The sequence below is a fragment of the Equus quagga genome, chromosome 1, assembly GCF_021613505.1.
Source record: "Equus quagga isolate Etosha38 chromosome 1, UCLA_HA_Equagga_1.0, whole genome shotgun sequence".
In the NCBI taxonomy this organism is placed as follows: Eukaryota; Metazoa; Chordata; class Mammalia; order Perissodactyla; family Equidae; genus Equus; species Equus quagga.
Window position 1 is genome coordinate 53,124,997 of NC_060267.1, and position 17,785 is coordinate 53,142,781.

The 17,785-nt window shown below is 40.1% G+C and overlaps 1 protein-coding gene across 7 annotated transcripts in view; it reads right to left on the reverse strand.

Annotated features, from left to right (window-relative positions):
* GALNT8 (polypeptide N-acetylgalactosaminyltransferase 8) overlaps positions 1 to 17,785 on the reverse strand; it is a 62,599-nt gene that overhangs the window by 33,397 nt on the left and 11,417 nt on the right. For 6 of the 7 annotated variants that reach the window (XM_046681412.1, XM_046681438.1, XM_046681448.1 and 3 more), the window contains exons 3-6: positions 4,650 to 4,816; positions 2,992 to 3,175; positions 2,041 to 2,238; positions 1,404 to 1,518 (exon numbers count right to left, since the gene is read on the reverse strand). In XM_046681412.1, coding sequence (XP_046537368.1) covers positions 1,404 to 1,518; positions 2,041 to 2,238; positions 2,992 to 3,175; positions 4,650 to 4,816 — 664 coding nt within the window. The remainder of the gene's footprint in view (positions 1 to 1,403; positions 1,519 to 2,040; positions 2,239 to 2,991; positions 3,176 to 4,649; positions 4,817 to 17,785) is intronic. The other variant, XM_046681403.1, reaches the window with a different exon arrangement.

Consider the following 17,785-nt stretch of genomic DNA (forward strand, 5'->3'; position numbering starts at 1 on the left):
ATGCTAGTGTTTGATGTAGCAGGTATGGCTTAGAGAGCTGGCATGTCGCCCAAGATAATACAAACTTTCGAGCGGCAGAGTAGGATTTGGACTCAAGTCTGTCTGCCTCTGTATAATTCTCACTACCTTATGCTGGCTCTTTTAAGAATTCAGCTTTAGGATGGAAGATGAAAGAAGGACAAATTAACAAGAACAATCACAAACCCCAGGATCAGGGCCTTCTGCCGAAGGCCTGTATACCATACAGGAGAGGCAAAAGGGATACTATGGAAGGCATGTTTTATGCATGAAACCTGTTCCCAACTGATTGTGATGGGTTGGATTTATTGGCCCCAATTCTTCATACATGTCTTCAGGGCTTCATTGTAGACAGAAGATACCCCACCACCCCTTGGTTTTGGGCTTGGCCATGTGACTGACTTCGACAAATGAGATAAGGCAGAAGCAATAATGTGTTAGTTCCAAACCTAGGCCTTAAAAAGCCTCACGTGGTTCCACATGCCCTCTATTGCACCATAAGAAGAGCTTTACTAAGGGAGCTGCTGCCTCATCAGCATGGGCCGGAAGGAACACAGGTGGAACAGAGCCACTCTGCGCAAGCCCAGCTGGACCAGCAGATCTGTGAAAATAACGACAATGTTGTTTGAAGTCACTGAGTTTGGGGTGGTTCGTTACACAGTATTTTTGTGGCGATATTAACTGATACTCTGCACTTGGGATTTCTCCAGGTGTCTTAGTTTACACCCTGAATTCCCTTATAGAGCACAAAAATTCAGGTTGTTCATTTGGCCTGAGAAAGCACGAGAAGCCGTCAGGGGCAGACATGAAGGATCACTGCTGAAGTGTGAAGCCAGTGTTGCTCCGGACGGCCAAGAAGTTGGTCAGAACTAGAACTGGCTTCAGGATTTCATTGCTGTATGACCCATCACTGGCTGTTTGTCTCATACTAGACTATATCTCAGCACAAATTTCTGTCGTTGTGTCGGCTGCTCTAGCTGTCCATACAGGAGCAGGCTGGCTGCCCACACATCTGTATCCCCTGGTCCCTCTGCCCATTCCGGTTCCTCTTTGACTGGTCTTGTTGAGAGTTGTCTGTCCCAAAGTTGGTTTATCCCAGGAGATGCTTGGAAAATGCCTGGAGTCCCCAAGGGAAATAGGGGCACTGTCTGCTGAGCTTCAACTCTACCCCTTCCCACCCATATCTCCCAGGTTAGAGTGACCTGTACCAGGAAGCTCCACTCCAGAAGTCCTACTGCCTACCCCTAGGGACATGGAAACATAAGAATTTGTCCACCACTTGAGCCAATGACATTTAGCCTTGTTCCAGGATTCCAGAGATCCTACTCCCCTCCTATTATTTCCCCTTCTGCTTTGTCCCATAACAAGAATGGAAGTGTACCCACCCGCAGGCTAAGTTCCACATTCTCTCCTCCATAGACCAGCATCCCACCATCCAGAGATCCAATCTCTCCCAAGAAGAGCCTGTTGGCAGCCAGGATGCCCATGATGGAAGGACTCCTGTGGAGCACACAGCAAGAGCGTTACTAACCCCTCAGTGAGGAATGGGTCAGGACAGAGGTGAGGAGTGGGAAGCCCATATGATGGCTTGGCCTTCGAAACTCTACCCAAGCTGCTTCTTCTCCGGAAGACTTTCCCTAAACCCTCAGTGTGGACTAAGAGCATATACTCTTCCCTCACCCCCGTGCTGTCATAACCCTTCTCAAATTAGATTGAAATTACATCTTTTTCACCTTGGTCCTTCTACTACATAGCCTGATAAATGTTTAAAGTGGCCCAAATGTTTTCTAGAACATTATATACTTTGCTTTATTTTACTTGAAAGCCCTTAAATAGCCCAAAGTGTCTGTGATTTCTTATCTGGGATCAGCTTTTTTTTACTCTAGCCTCTATCCTTCACCCCACCTTCTCCATTTCTCCCACACCCCTCCCACCACTACCACGAAAGATGAACAAAGCCCACACCACCCATTCCTGACTTCTCGTGTGCTAGCCAAGTTTCCTGTGCCCACTCAGACTTACTTCACTGGAGCGGTGACGTCATGCAGATCGATCCAGGCGTTTGGCAGTGGATCATAGCGGCACCATAATTCCCAGTTAAACCCATCAACTGCCAGTGCATACTTATCCAGTTCAAAAGTGTCAAAACGAATGTTGTCAAACACGGGAGACACAATCACAGTGCGGTCTTCCTGAATCCGAGCCAAGATAGGCTCTGCCCTGGAAGAAGAATGTGTGACAAACCCAGGCTGGTTACGCGGGCAAGCAGCAGAAGCAAGCGGACAAAGCTGCTCCCAGCACCTTGCCCTGACGCTGAGCACCTTCTTCTTTTGGGCAGTGCTGGGTGGTGAGTAGGACTCCCCAGAGTGCAGAGAATCTCTGAAGCTTTCAAGATAGCTAGGGCTGCTAGCAGATGACCCACGTCAAGAGCAGATTTGAAATTAGTACCCCAAAATTAGTACCCGCCCCTGAGCTATTGTGAACCAGGACTATCAGTATTCAGCCTGAATTTACATTATCTCTTGGGTCTCCCTGTCTCCAAAATGATGTCTCTTTACTATCTGATTCCCCACATTCTCTAAAGAAGACAGCTCTCTTTGTATCCCGCAATTCAGAGTTGAGGAAAACCTTCAGAGTTACCAAAAAGATAATCTCTTCATTTTACAGATAAGGACATAAATGTCTAGTTAGGTGAAGTGACTTATTCAAAGTCACAAAGTATTTCACAAAGTTATGATTGGGATCCAACTGTCAATACTCCAATTCCATTGCTTTTTCTCTAGCACTAGACTACTTCCCTTAGCCAACCAAAATCCCTGAGTAAAAGCATCCTGTCTTTGGAGCTCCCATTTGTTTAAGGTCTGGTGTTGGTCTTCCTTGTTTCCACAATATCCTATCTTGTATTCAGTACGTGTACTGTACAATGTCTCTTTTCTCCCCTTTCCCGGAAGAGAAAACCTCTTGGAGCCTTACCATCCAACGTTCACTTCAACATGAGCATCCAAGATGGCGACCACATCAGCTGTGGCCACTTCCCTGCCAGTGTTGCGTGCTTGAGCCAGACCTTTTCTCTCGGTATGCCGTATTATTTTCAGTAGTCCTGGATACTTCTGGTTGTAAAGCTTAATCTCCTCATCCAAGTGTGCCTTTAGTTCTTCTGCCAACCAAACGCACATCTATGGAAATTCTGAGTGCAATAATCAACGTGGTACAATAATTTCATACTATTATGTGGTTGGACTACTTACAGTTTAGGATGAGCAGTTCTCCAGCCTTGACTGAGAAAACAGATAGTGTTTCCCCTGCACCTGCTTTTCCTCTCCCTTCCATCCTTAGGCTTAATGTTACCATTCTTACTCTCCTTCCCCTTGAAGTTAAACTATCTTGAACTAATAATACTGCTTACTATGTGCCAGGCACTGTTACACGTGCTTCATGTATGTTGAAAAATTTAGGGTAGAATGAGTGGGATAGACCTAACCTAACTGAGGTAGAAGTGCTGACGGACAGACATTGCAGAGACGGCCTGGAATGTCTTCTCTACAGCGAAAACGTCAAGATTTTCTGGAGAATCCATAAACAACTGAAGTTATTGTGTCTTGTTTTAGATATTCCTACTTGGCCAACTCAAGGACCAATTGAGACAGAACTCCCAGACTAATCTCTTTGCCAGTTTCTAGCTAATGAGTTTATCTCCAAAATTATGCAAACAAGATTCACTTTTCCCAGATTGTTTGCAGTTTTTCCTTCCCTCTCTCCTCTCTCTTTTACCAGCCTGTCTATGCATTTGTTCTTGGACTCAGCCTACCAGTTGACTTCCTCATATGTATGAAAACAACTTGCATGCAAATCACTAAGCAGTGTTTAAAATATGTAACCAAATAACTCTGAGTTATTCATTGATAATATTAATTCATTTAATTCTCAAAGAATCCTATGAGGTAGGCACTTCGGTATTCCCACTTCACAAGTGAAAAACTGAGGCCCAGAAAGAGGGTATTCTTTCCAAGTCACACATCTAGTAAGCCACATACTCTGGATGTGAACCCATGTCTTGTTTACCCACCATGCCAAGCTGCCCCAAGAACTATGTGTGTACTTGGTTGGGTTTATCAAGACCTCCCTCTACTTTCTGCCCCCTCCATGGCCAAGAGATGAGATTCTTGCTGGTTTCTTTCTCAGAGGAAGAGTAGATTTGCGAGTCCTGGAGTGGTCAGAACCTGGAATCAAAGGGCTCCAGATCCCTTCTTGGTGTCTGAGATCCTACTGTGGACCCCACCTCAGTCCCTCAGGTCTCTCTCATGGTTCATGGAAAGGGCAAAGGTGGCTTCGGAGTCATGTAGTCCTGGGCCTGCCTCAGCTCCCCCACTGACTCATCATGCAATCTGGACACACTATGTGATTTCCCTGTGTCTTAATTTCTTCATCTGTGTAATCGAGATGATGATCCTCTGTCTTGACTTTGAGAAGATTAATGTACCCAATACAAACAGGCCTTTAATAAATGATCCCTTCCTTTTTCCTACATGAGAAGCCCAAAGTGTCCTAAACTCTAAGGTAAAACCCCTTTCCAGCCTAGCACAGTCAATAAAGAGTCATTTTTACTATTATTCCTTGATCAAGTTGCTCACCATTTGAGCTAAAATCATCCACCAAGATGATCTCCTTCAACAATCGAGAGGGGGTCCGGTTGATAATGCTAGTGATGGCCCGCTGTATAACGGACAGAGCTTCATTCATGAATATGAGAATGACACTGAGGGAGGGCAGTTGTGAAGAATATCTCTTCTGAAGACATCTGTAAGAGACCATATTTTATAACCCTATTCCTTTTTTAAGTTGCTTTAACATTACTCTCCAATTTACCCCTTCACTACATATGATGTCATATCAACTTATCAACTCTCCCAAACTCATTAGGAAGGGAAACTCTCAGTTGCTTATCACAATAGCAAGAAGATTTTATATCTGTTTATCCAAAATTCTTCTAATATGGGAATAAAACTTATTTCTTTTGATTAATCTTCAGTAGACATTTCCATTTGAACAGTCAACATGCCCAAACGCCATCCCCAAATTAGCTTCCTTGCCAGAAGCCTCCTTTCTGTCATTACCACCACCCTTTCCCCATGTTCTCAGACCTCCAGTTATCTTTGACACAACCCTCTACTTCACCACTATAGAGAGGTAGGAAACTGTCCAAAGAATTGTGCTTGACACATTTTTTTTAATGTCATAGTTTACATTTATTAAATACTTACCGTATGCTAGGACTGACTTACTCTTCTTTTTTTAACATCTTTATTGAGATGTAATTCATAAACAATAAAATTTACCCATTTAAAAGTATACAATTCAATGTTATTGTTTAATATTCAGAATTGAACAACCATCACCACTATTTAATTTTAGAACATTTTCATCATACTGAAGTGAAACCTTGTACCTGTTACCACTTATTTTCCATTTCTCCGCAATCTATTCCACCCACATGTCCCTCAGCCATAGGCAACCACTAATCTATTTTCTTTCTCTATTGAATTCTTTTTTCTGGACTTTTCATACAAATGGAAATATACAATACGTGGTCTTATATGACTGACTTCTTTCACTTAGCATAATGTTTTCAAGATTCATTAATGTTATAGCACATATCAGTACTCCATTCCTTTTCATTGTCAAATAATATTCCATTGCATGGATATGTCACATGTTTATCCATTCATCACTTGCTGGACATTTAGGGTATCTCCACTTTTTGGCTATTATTAATACCATTATGAACATTCTCAAACAAATTTTTGTGATGGCACATGTTTTCATCTCACTGATATATCCACCTAAGAGTGTAATTGCTAAGTCACACGGTAACTCTATGTTTAATAATTTGATGAATTGCCATACTGTTTTCCAAAGTGGCTGCACCATTTTACATTACCTCCAGTCATAAATAAGTGCTCCTGTTTCTCCATATCCTGGACTTATTGTCTGTCATTTTGATGATAGCTATCCCAGTGAGTGTGAAATATTATCTAATTGTGGTTTCGATTTCCATTTCCTCAATAACTAACGATGTTGAGCATATTTTCATGTGCTTTTTGGCTACTTATATATCTTCTTTGTGGCAATGTCTAAGTCCCTTGTTCATTTTTAATTTGGTTGGTTGTCTTTTTTACTATGGAGTTGTAAGAGTTATTTATATATTCTAGATTCAAGTACCTTATCGAATATATAGTTTGCAACTATTTTCTCCCACTCTGTGAATTCTTTCTTGATATTATTTGTAGCTAAAGAAAATTTCAGTTTTGATGAAGTGCAATTTTTCAGTCTTCTCTTATCACTTGTGCTTTTGGTGTCGTATCTAAGAAGCCCCACGACGTAACCGATGATCTCTAAGATTTACTCTTATGTTTTCTTAAGAGTTTTAAAGTTTATATCTTACATTTACATCTGGGATCATTTTGTGTTAATATCTATGTATGGTGTGATGTGGGGTTCTAACTTCATCTTTCTGGATGTAGACACCCTGTTGCCCCAGCGCTGTTTGAAGAGACTATTCTTCCCCCTCATTGAATTGTCTTGGCTCCTGTAAAGAAGAAAAACTCTCCTGTGTGTTTCTGTCTACTCATAGCACTGCTCACAGTGAAAACTTCAGGGACCAGCTATGTGGGGTTTTTCCCACATCAAACAATTCTGTGACACCAGCTGGGTGTCCTACACTTTAACTCGGTTCTGACACCAGTTCCTGGAGTTGATATCAGATTCCACAGGTTAAGGGTTCAGGCCCACAAGACTGTCCCCTCCACTCTGGAGGCCAACCCAAGTCCAGGTTGTTACTGTGCTTCTGACCCACTGACTATATACACTGGAAGTTCCCACAACCCCCTCCTTAGGTTAGATTAATTTGCTAGAGCAGCTCAAAGAACTCAGTAAGTCAGTTTACTTACTAGATAACCAGTTTATTACAAAGGATCTTAAAGGATACAAATGAACAGCCAGATGAAGAAATACACAGGGCAAGGTCCTGAAGGGTCCTGAGCACAGTAGTGTCTGTCCCAGTAGAAACTACCATCATACTCCTGGCATATGGTTGCAGTCTTGTCACAAACCCAGAATCTCTCCTGATCCCATAGTTCAGGAATTTTGATGGAGGATTCATGATGTAGGCACGAGTGATTAAATCATTGGCCATTAGTGATCAAGTGTATCTTCAATCCCCCTACCTTTCCAGGAGGTGGAGTTGGGGACTGGGGTAGGTTCTAGCATGTTCTAGCCCTCTAATCACTGGGTTGGCTCTCTGGCAACCAGCCTCTATCCCTAGCGGCTTTCTAAAAGTGACCTCATTAACATAAACTCAGGTATGGTTGAAAACAGTTTGTTATGAGTAACAAAAAAAGACCCCTTTACCTCTCTTCTCATTGAGGAAACTTCGAGGATTTTAGGATTCTGTGCCAGGAACAGGGGCTAAGACCAAATGTATACTTCTTATATAAATCACAATATCACAGCACCCTTGTGAGGAATCAATCGACCATAAATGTAAAAGTTTATTTCTGGATATCAATCCTATTTCACTGATCTGTGTGTCTATCCTTAACCAGTAACACATTGTCTTGATTACCATAGCTTTGTAGTAAGTCTTGAAATCAGGGAAAACGTGAGTCCTGCAACTGTATTCTTCTTTTCCAAGACGTTTTTGCTATCTTGGATCTCTTGCATTTTCATATGAATTTTGGGATCAGCTTGTCAATTTTTACCCAAAATACAGCTGGTATTTTGATAGGGATTGCAGATCAACCTGGAAACTATTGCCACTTTAACAAAATCAAACTTCCGACCATGAATATGGGGCATTTTCCTTTTATTTAAATCTTTAATTTAAATAAAAACCAATGCTTTGTAGTTTTCCATTTACAAGCTTGCACTTTTTTGTTAAATTTATTTCCAAATATTTTTTGGATGCTATTATAAGTGGACTTGTTTTCTTAATTTCATTTTTGAATCATTTGTCACAAATCTATAGAAACATAATTGAATTTTGTGTATTGATCTTGTATCCTGTAACCTTCCTGTTTTCATTTGTTGATGTAAATAATACATAACCAATCTATAAATTAGAATTGGGGTGAGTTTATTATGCGCCAACCCTGAGGACCGTATAGCCTGGCAGAGTCCTTTCACAAAGGCATAGAGCACTCCAAAGAAGTAGGGGTGTGCAGAGCGGTTATATACAGTGAAAGAGCATGCATCACATATCACCGGAATGTCCTTTTTACAATAGTCATGAGATTGCCTTGCCAGCATAGCAATTCGGTGAACACAGTGGGTCAGCAGTCCCAAGGTGGATGGTCACAAGGTGAACACAGCAGGTCAGCAATCAGTCCTTAGTTTAGGGAGAGATGCTTATTCTTAAGGAAATGCCAATTTGGGGGAAGTTACAGCCTTATCTTTAAGGGCATTGTTCTTGTCTTTGGGACGTAGTAAGTACTTAAAGCAGATAGACAACGCATGCTCAATGGCCACGTCAGGCCCTTTTGGAAAAACAAGTTCAGGCTGAATTAGTTTTACACCAAATGGCTTCCTCATATCCACCAATATATCCCATTGCTTGTCATTTATTTATCACATTTATTAGCTCTCATCATTTTCTAGTGGATTTTAGGGTTTTCTCTATTTGAGATTATGTCACCTGTGAACAGAGATCATTTTACTTCTTCCATCCCAAACTGGATGACGTTTTTTCTGCTCGTCTGATTATCATGGCTAGGATTTTAAGTAAAATATTAAATACAAATTGTGAGATCAGACAACTTGTTTTGTTTCCGATCATGTGGGAAAGCTTTCCTTCTTTCACCATCAGGAATGCTGTTAGCTGTGGCCTCTTTGTAGATGCCCTCTATCAGGTTGAGGGAGTTCCTACCTATTCCTTGCTTATTGAGTGTTTTTATAAGGAAGGGGTGTTGGATTTTTTTCAAATCTTTTTTTTTCTGTGTCTATTGAGATGATAGTGTGTTTTTTGCCCTTTATTTTATTAAAATGATGTATTATAATAATTGATTTTCAGAGGTTGAACCAACTTTATATTCCTGGCTGAAATCCTCCTTGGTCCTAGTGTATAATCCTATTTCTGTGCTGTTAGATTCAGTTTGCTAGTATTTTGTCAAGGATTTTTACATCTATATTCATACAAGATACTGCTCTGTAGTTTTCTTGTGATGTGTTTATCTGGCTTTGGTATCAGGGTAATACCGGCCTCATACACTGAGTTGGGAGTGTTCCCCCTCTTATATTGTTAGGAAGAATTTAAGAAGGATTGGGGGGGGCCAGCCCCATGACGCAGCGGTTAAGTTTGCACGTTCGGCTTCTCAGCAGCCTGGGGTTCGCCGGTTCGGATCCCGGGTGTGGACATGGCACTGCTTGGCATGCCATGCTGTGGTTGGCGTCCCACATATAAAGTGGAGGAAGATGGACACGGGTGTTAGCTCAGGGCCAGTCTTCCTCAGCAAAAAGAGGAGGACTGGCAGTAGTTAACTCAGGGCTTCCTCAAAAAAAATAAAAATAAAAAAATAAGAAGGATTGGGGTGGGGCTTGGCCCAGTGGCTCAGTGGTTAAGTGCCCATGTTCCGCTTCTCAGCAGCCTGGGGCTCGCCGGTTCGGATCCCGGGTGCGGACATGGCACCGCTTGGCACACTGTGCTGTGGTAGGCGTCCCAGGTATAAAGTAGAGGAAGGTGGGCATGGAGGCTAGCTGAGGGCCAGTCTTACTCAGCAAAAAGAGGAGGATTGGCAGTGGTTAGCTCAGGGCTAATCTTCCTCAAGAAAAAAAAAGGGTTGGGGCTAATTGTTATTTAAACATTTGCTGGGATTCTCCATTGAGGCCATCAGGGTCTGAGCTTTTCTTCATGCGTAGTTTTTTAGTTATTAATTCAATCTCTTTGCTTGTTAAGGCCTATTCAGATTTTTTATTTCTTCTTGAGCCAGTTTTGGTAGTTTTTGTGTTTCTAAGAATTTGTGCATTTCATCTAAGTTATCTAGCTTGTTGGGATATAGCTGTTTATAGTATTCTCTAATAATCTCTTACTTCTATAAAATCAATAGTGATGTCCTCTTTCAATCCTGATTTTAGTCGTTTCTATTTTTTCTTGGTCAGTCTTGCTAAAGTTTTATTAATTTTGTTGATCTTTCAAAAAAACAACTTTTTGTTGACTTTACTGTTTTTTCTATTTTCATTTCACGTATATTCACTCTGAAAACATTAAATGAGTCTTTTTTATAATTTTCTCCTGTCAAATAGGTGATTTTTAGGGAGGGGAAATGCTGCACTCAACATTCTGCCATTCTGGAAGGAAGACTCAATCCACAATTTTTTTTCCAATTTGAAGTAGTTGCCAACATAAAAAAAGTCCATTTATTTCTGGTCTCTCTGACAAACCAAACTTTGTCTCATTGCAAACACTTTCCCACTGCTAGCACCCACTCCGACCTGAGCCAGAGTTGCTGCCGTTTCTCACAGCATACGTGCCCTTTTCCCCACAGCTCTCACCCAAAGCTATCCTCACATGTAGGCATTTGCAGGCGTTTGAGTTGCAGGCCCTGTGAGTTCAGGAAAACTTTAGGCGGAGGCCACAGCACAGGTGAACGCACAGGGACACAAAAGAGCACACTGTGTGAAGAAATGCACTGCTCAGTAGTGCACAAGCTGAAGCTGGACAGACCAGATGGCCCAGGCAATGAAGGCTAACGAGACTGGATTTTCTCCTAGAGGTACTGAACAATTTTAAGCAAAGGATAGGTATGATCAAATTAACATTTTTAAAAGATCGTTCTAGCTGCCAAGAGGAGAACAGATGAAAGGTGATCAGCCACATGTGGTCACCATAATAGAGATGGGAAGGTCTGAAGACCTCAGCCAAGGCATGCCCTGAAGAAAGAGAGGAGTGAAAGGAAGAGCAACGGTCCCAGTCTGATTTCCTAGTCACTTGAATGTGGCGGGCAAGCAAGGGGCCGCGAGGAGGATGCGATATCATGGTGCTGCTCTGGCTCTCCGGTGCACGCGAACCACCTGGGAATCTTGCTTACAGAAAGGTTCTGGTTCAGCAGGTCTAGGTGGGCTCTGAGACTCTGCATCTCTCACGGGCTCCCCGATGATGCCAATGCTGTAAGAGTGTGGTACTACAAGCAAGATCAAGTCTCCAGACAGACCTGTATTCAAGTCACAGCTCTGTCACTTTCCATCTGTATGATCTTGGGAAGGTTATCTACCCTTTTTGTGCCTTTTTCTCCTTATCTGTAAAATGATAGTCGTAGTAATAATAATAACACCCACATTTTAGTCTTATTACGAGTGTCAAAAGCAATAATGTGCATAAAGTGCTCAGAATAAAAGAAGTATTCACTAAATATTAGCTGCTATTATGACTACTTTGGGGATTATTGCTCTTCTTTTTGTTTTATTTATTACTTGGACAATGGCACCGTTCACTGAGCTAGGAGCAATGAGAGGAGAAAAAGAAATGGAGACACTTAGGTTTGGCCGTGTTGAGTCTGGAGTGCCTCTGAAGCATCCGGTGGAATTCCCCAGCAGATTGCTGCATATCTGGCCCCAGGGCCTCAGTGAAACAATCCAGATTGGAGATGTGTGAATTTGGGAGCCATCACCATGGAAGTGGTAATGAATTCATAAGAGTTGGATACAATCACCTCAGCTACATGCAGAAAGGAGCCTTGAGCCAAAGCTCAAGGATCGTTGGTATTTAAAGTAGAGGCAGAGGACACTGGCAGAGATGAACTTTAATTCTTTCAAATGCAGCGTCAGTTCTTAATGTTTAGTATAGGCTGGTTATATAATAAATATGTACCACATAATCCAATTAGCTACCTTCAGATTTTATTTCCCCCTGACAGGCTCCCGTGCGTTCTTTTGAATATTTTCTTGGCTAGAATCTAAACGCTTTCACAATGCTTGTCTTCTCCACACCCCACATTGCTTCTTCGCCTTATAGCAAGAGCGACAGGAAATATGGCTCCTGCAGTTCCAAAAAGAATGATCTCTCCTTCCTCCTTGCCCCCCCAGCACCTGATCTGGAAAGTGTAGACCAGCACTGTCCAAGAGAACTTTCTGCAATGACAGAAATGTTCTATATCTGCGCTGTCTATGGTGACACTCTCTAGCCACATGTGGCCATTGAGCTCTTACAATATGGCTGTGTAAACAAAAACTAAATTTTTAATTTAATTCAATTTTAACGAATTTAAATTTAAATAGCCGCACATGACTAGCGGCTACCGTATTGGACAGTGCAGCAGAAGATACTGAAAAATAGTTATTCATTGGATGACAGCTGGAAGAACTGATCTTTAGCAACTCCTCCCAACGTAGAGCCACAGTCCCTGTTACCTCCAGCAGCAGGCGGAGCCAATGGGGAAACAGATCAGGTGAGCAAGTTCTAGGCGTTAGAGCCAGAAACGTAAACTTTATGCATATCACAACTTTGCCTGAAACTATCGTGTAGGACTAAAAAACTGATATGTACACATGCAAACAGGCTTTAAGCAATTGCAAAATATATTTTTACCCTGAGATTTCCTAAGGTAAGTTATGCCAGTAGCACGGCCAGCTTCCTCGATATGCAATCTGTGCAGTCACACAGGACTCTACACTTCGTGGGTTGAGTTAGCTTAAGACTTTGCTATCACTGTCTTGAAATTCTTCATAATTTTCTAACAAGGGGCCTCACATTTTCATTTTGCACTGGGCCCTGCTAATTTTGTAGCTGATCCTGGCCACAGCATTTTGGGACCCTCTGTTAGAGATTAACTATTGAAGCTATGCCTCTCCCTGTGGTTAATTGTTCGCTGGTATTTAATATCTACCTATACTCAATAAAATGACTGACTGATTCCCCAATTGCCACAAGACTCTCCTGAGTAGCCATTCCCTGGTCTCTGAAAGGTAATGAGAAGACAGACATTGTAAGAACTGCCAAGGCTGGCATCTCTCTGGTATCAGACAGTTATCCAGAAAGCTGGGGAAACCTAGTGACTACAACCACTTTGGCATCTCGCTTAGTAGGAAGCTGGACTCAATGGCATAGAAGGTATATTCTAAATTCAAGATTCCATGTGATACTCTCATCCACTAAATTATTTCTCTTTCAAAGGAAGTCAGCAGAATGGTCTTCCTCCAGTTCTCAAACCATGGCATTCTCAAAGCTTTCCAGAATGCTTTAGCTCTGAAAACTGAGAAATGTGACGAGCCACTTGGATTTTCTTATGAACAGCAGAGAGGAAGAGTTCTCCTTTGGTTTATTAGTATCAGATGTGACTCAGATGCTATTCAAGCATATATGGACACTTGATTCATACATATTTTTTATCCTCAGTAATACTTTCTGACAAGAAGTTTTGTGAATTAACCATATGGAATTAAACCTGAATGCTCCAAAATTAAATAAGTATAAGGCAACTTCAATTACCATCTGATCTGAGCATACTATCCTCGTACTTAAAAACCTAAATCATGCAATTGACCCCGAGAAAATTTAAGTTCTATTTGCCTTCTGATTTACAAGTGAAAAATATTGACACACATGCCACCATTTTCCCTTTGCATGATAACAGGCATCACTAACAGATCATGGCACTCATGATCATGGCCTCTGACCACATGGAGTCAGAAGTCCTTCACCACAATACTACAGGTCGTCACTACCAATCAGCTGGAGTAGGCATGAAAGATGAAAGTTTTTTACATCCTTGCATATGCTAATTAGGTAAAAGTTTTCTCTAAATACCCTGGGGGCAGAATATCCCAGGTTAAGGCAATTTACATGTTGAAATGAGTGGGTCTTAATGAAGAAGTAGCTTCTCACCTCTGCGTCTATGGCGACACCTGCTATCTTATGACTCAGAGAATCAGGGGATGCTGAGAAATTATCTTTTTAGGGTAATGTGATGGAGAGTATTAATTCATCAGTCAAACCATGCATTGGGCCACTGCTATGCACTACATGGGTTATGGGTTATGTATTGAATGATAACTCTTCTGCTCTGATAGTTAAAAGTATAGATGGAAGGAAATTTACAGAAAAAGTTTCTGGTCACAATTCGTTGTTCATTTGATGTCTAATCAATACAGTTACAAGAGCCAGCCCTGATGGCCTAGTGGTTAAAGTTCAGCACTCTCCACTTAGACAGCCTGGGTTTGGTTCCTGGTTGCAGAATCACACCACTCATCTGTCAGTAGCCATGCTGTGGCAGCAGCTCACATACAAGAACTAGAAGGACTTTCAACTAGTATATACAACTGTGTACTGGGGCTTTGGGAGGAAAAAAAAGACAAAAGAGATGGGTCCATCCCAGTGGTGTAGTGGTTAAGTTCACATGCTCTGCTTCAGCAGCCTGAGGTTTTCTGGTTCAGATCCTGGGCGTGGACCTATACACCACTCATCAAGCCATGCTGTGGCAGTGGCCCACATAAAAAATAGAGGAAGACTGGCAACAGATGTTAGATCAGGGACTATCCTCCCCATCAAAAAAAAAGAAAAAGGGGAAGATTGGCAACAGATGTTAGATCAGGGACAATCTTCTTCACCAAAAAAAAAAAATAAAGAGGAAGATTGGCAACAACTGTTAGCTCAGGGTGAATCCTTCCCAGCACAAAAAAAACAAAAACAAAAACAAAACCCAAAGATCTTAGCACTCAGAGGGTGCAACTTATGATATATTTAACCCCCAAAAGAAATATCCATACTCAAAAACTTTTAGGCACGTCCAAAAGCACAAGAAACTCCAAGTAGGATAAATGCACAGATACACACATAGACACATCATAGTTCAAATGCTGAAAGCCAAAGGTAAAGAGAAAATCTGTAAAGAAGCAAGAGCAAAATGACTCACCACATACAAGGGAACCCCAATAACATTAACAGTTGGCATCTCATCAGAAACAATAGAGCAAGAAGGCAGTGGGATGACATACTGAAAATGCTGAAAGAAAAAATAAACTATCAACCAAGCGCCTTTTAGCTTATATCTTTCAAATGTAAAGACAAAACAAAGACATTGGCAGATAAACGAACACTGAGAGAATTCGTTGGTCGCAGATCCACCTTACAAGAAATACTAAGTTCTTTAGGCTGAAAGCAAGTGATCCCAGAGAGTAATTCATACACACACACATGATCAACACACACACACACAAAAGAAGATCAATAAAGGTAATTGTGCAATTTTAAAAGAGAGTATAAATTCCTATTTCATCTCCTTTCTTTTCTTAAATATTTGAAAAGCAATTGTATTTTTTTAAGTGTATATAATTGTATTGCTGGGCTCATAACATATAGTAATTTCATATACTTGACAATAACCACACAAAAGAGGTGGATGGAAACAAAGCTGTATTGAAGTAAGGAAATGACACCAGATGGTAATCGAATCCACAGGAAAAAGTGTAGAGAACCAGACACGGTAAAGAAGAAGATAAATATAACAAACTCTATACCTTGTACTTCCTCTCTTTTTTTCTCGTCTTCATTAATAGATGAAAATTATAGTAATTATAAATTAAATTAATTATAACAGTATATTTTTGGGTCTGTATCATACACATTTAATATGTGTGACAATAATAGCAAAAAAGGAGAAAGAGGAAATAGAGCTGGATATGAGGAACCTTCCTTTATCTCATTTAAATTAAGTTAGTACAAGTCTAAGTAGATTCTTATAAGTTAAGATGCATGCAATAAGCCACAGGGCAACGACTAAGAAAATAACTCAAAAATATATTAAAAAATCACTCAAAGAATTACACTATTAGAAAATATTCCCTTAATATAAAATGCATGCAGTAAAGAAGAACTAGAGGAAAAAGACATGAGACATTTAAAAACAAAGAGAATGGCAGACACAAATCCAAATATATCAATGAAAACATTAAATGCAAATAAATTCTAAAACTTAATCAAAAGGTAGAGATTGTCAAATTGTATTTAAAAAATCCAACTACATACCATCTACAGGAAACACACTTTAGATCAAAAACTACAAACAGGTTGAAAGTAAAGAATTTATCATGCAAACAACAACTATAAGAAAGCTGGAGTGGCCACATCAATATGAGGCAAAATAGATGTTAAAACAAAATCATTATGAGTGATGAAAGGGGAGATTTTATAACAATAAAAGGATCAATCCATCAAGAAGATATAACAATTATAAACATATACACCTAGCAACAGAGTCCTAAAATATAGGAAACAAAAACTGAAAGAATTGATGGGAGAAGTAGATGACTCAACAGTAACAGCTAGAAACTTCAATACCCCTCTTTCAATAATAGATACAACAAGCAGGCAGAAAATAAACAAGCAAATGGAAGACTTGAATGACACTGCAAACCAACTACACCTAATGGACATCCATAGAACACTATCCAACAACAGCGGAATACACATCCCTCTTCGCTGTACAACAATGTTCTCCAGGAGAGACCATACGCTGGGGCATAAAGTAAGGCTCAGTAAATCTAGAAAGATTAAATTCTTACAAAATGCTATTCTCTGATCAAAATGGTGTGACATTAGAGATGAAAACACAAAAATATTTGGAAAATTCACAAGTATGTGGAAATTAGGCAATACATTCCTAAATAACCACTAGATCAAAGAAGAAATCCCAAAGGAAACTAGAAAATACCTTAAGATGACTGAAAACCAAAACACAATACACCAAAACTTGTGGAATACAGCAAAAAGCAGAGCTTGGAGGGAAATTTATAGCTGTAAAAACCTATATTAAAAAGAATAAAGATCTCAAATCAATCATCTAGCCTTCTACCTTAAGAAACTAGAAAAGAACAAATAAAATTCAAAGCAAGCAGACGCAAGAAAAAATAAAAATGAAACTGGAAATATATAAAATAGAGAATAGATATAACAATAGAGAATGTCAATGAAAAGTTGGTTCTTTGAAAGCGTCAACAAAATTTACAAACTTTTAGCTAGACTGGCCAAGAAAAAAAATAAAGAATACTCAAATTGCTAAAATCAGGCATAAAAGTGGGATGTCACCATTGACCGTACAGAAATAAGAGAAGATTATAAAGGAATACTATAAACAACTGCCTGGCAACAAATTAGAAAGCGTAGATGAAATGGACAAATTCCTAGAAAGACACAAAGGATCAAAACTGACTCAAGAATAAATAGAAATCTGCATAGACCTACATCAAGCAAAGAGACTGAATTAATAATCAAAAATTACCTACCAAAAAAGGTCCAGGAAAAGATGGCCTCAGTGGTGAATTATATTGAGTATTTAAAGAAGAATTAATACCAAGACTTTGCAAATTCTTCCAAAATATAGAAGAGGATTAAACACTTCCCGACTCATTCTGTGAGGCCAGTATTACCCAGACACGAAACCAGACAAAAATATCACAAGGAAAGAAAACTACAAACAATACCTCTTATGAATACAGGCACAAAAATCCTCAAAAAAATATTAGCAAACCAAATCCAGCAAGATAGAGAAAAAATTATACACTGTGATCAAGTGAGATTTATGGCATGAATTTGAGGTTCATTTGACACCCTAAAATCACTTAATGTAATATACTATATTAGTAGATAATGGAGAGAAACCACGTGATCATCTCAATAGACACAGAAAAAGCATTTGACAAAATTTAACACCCTTTCAAAATAATAAAAATAAAGAAGGAAAGCACTAAAGAAACTAGGAATAAAATAGAATTTCTGGTAAAGGGC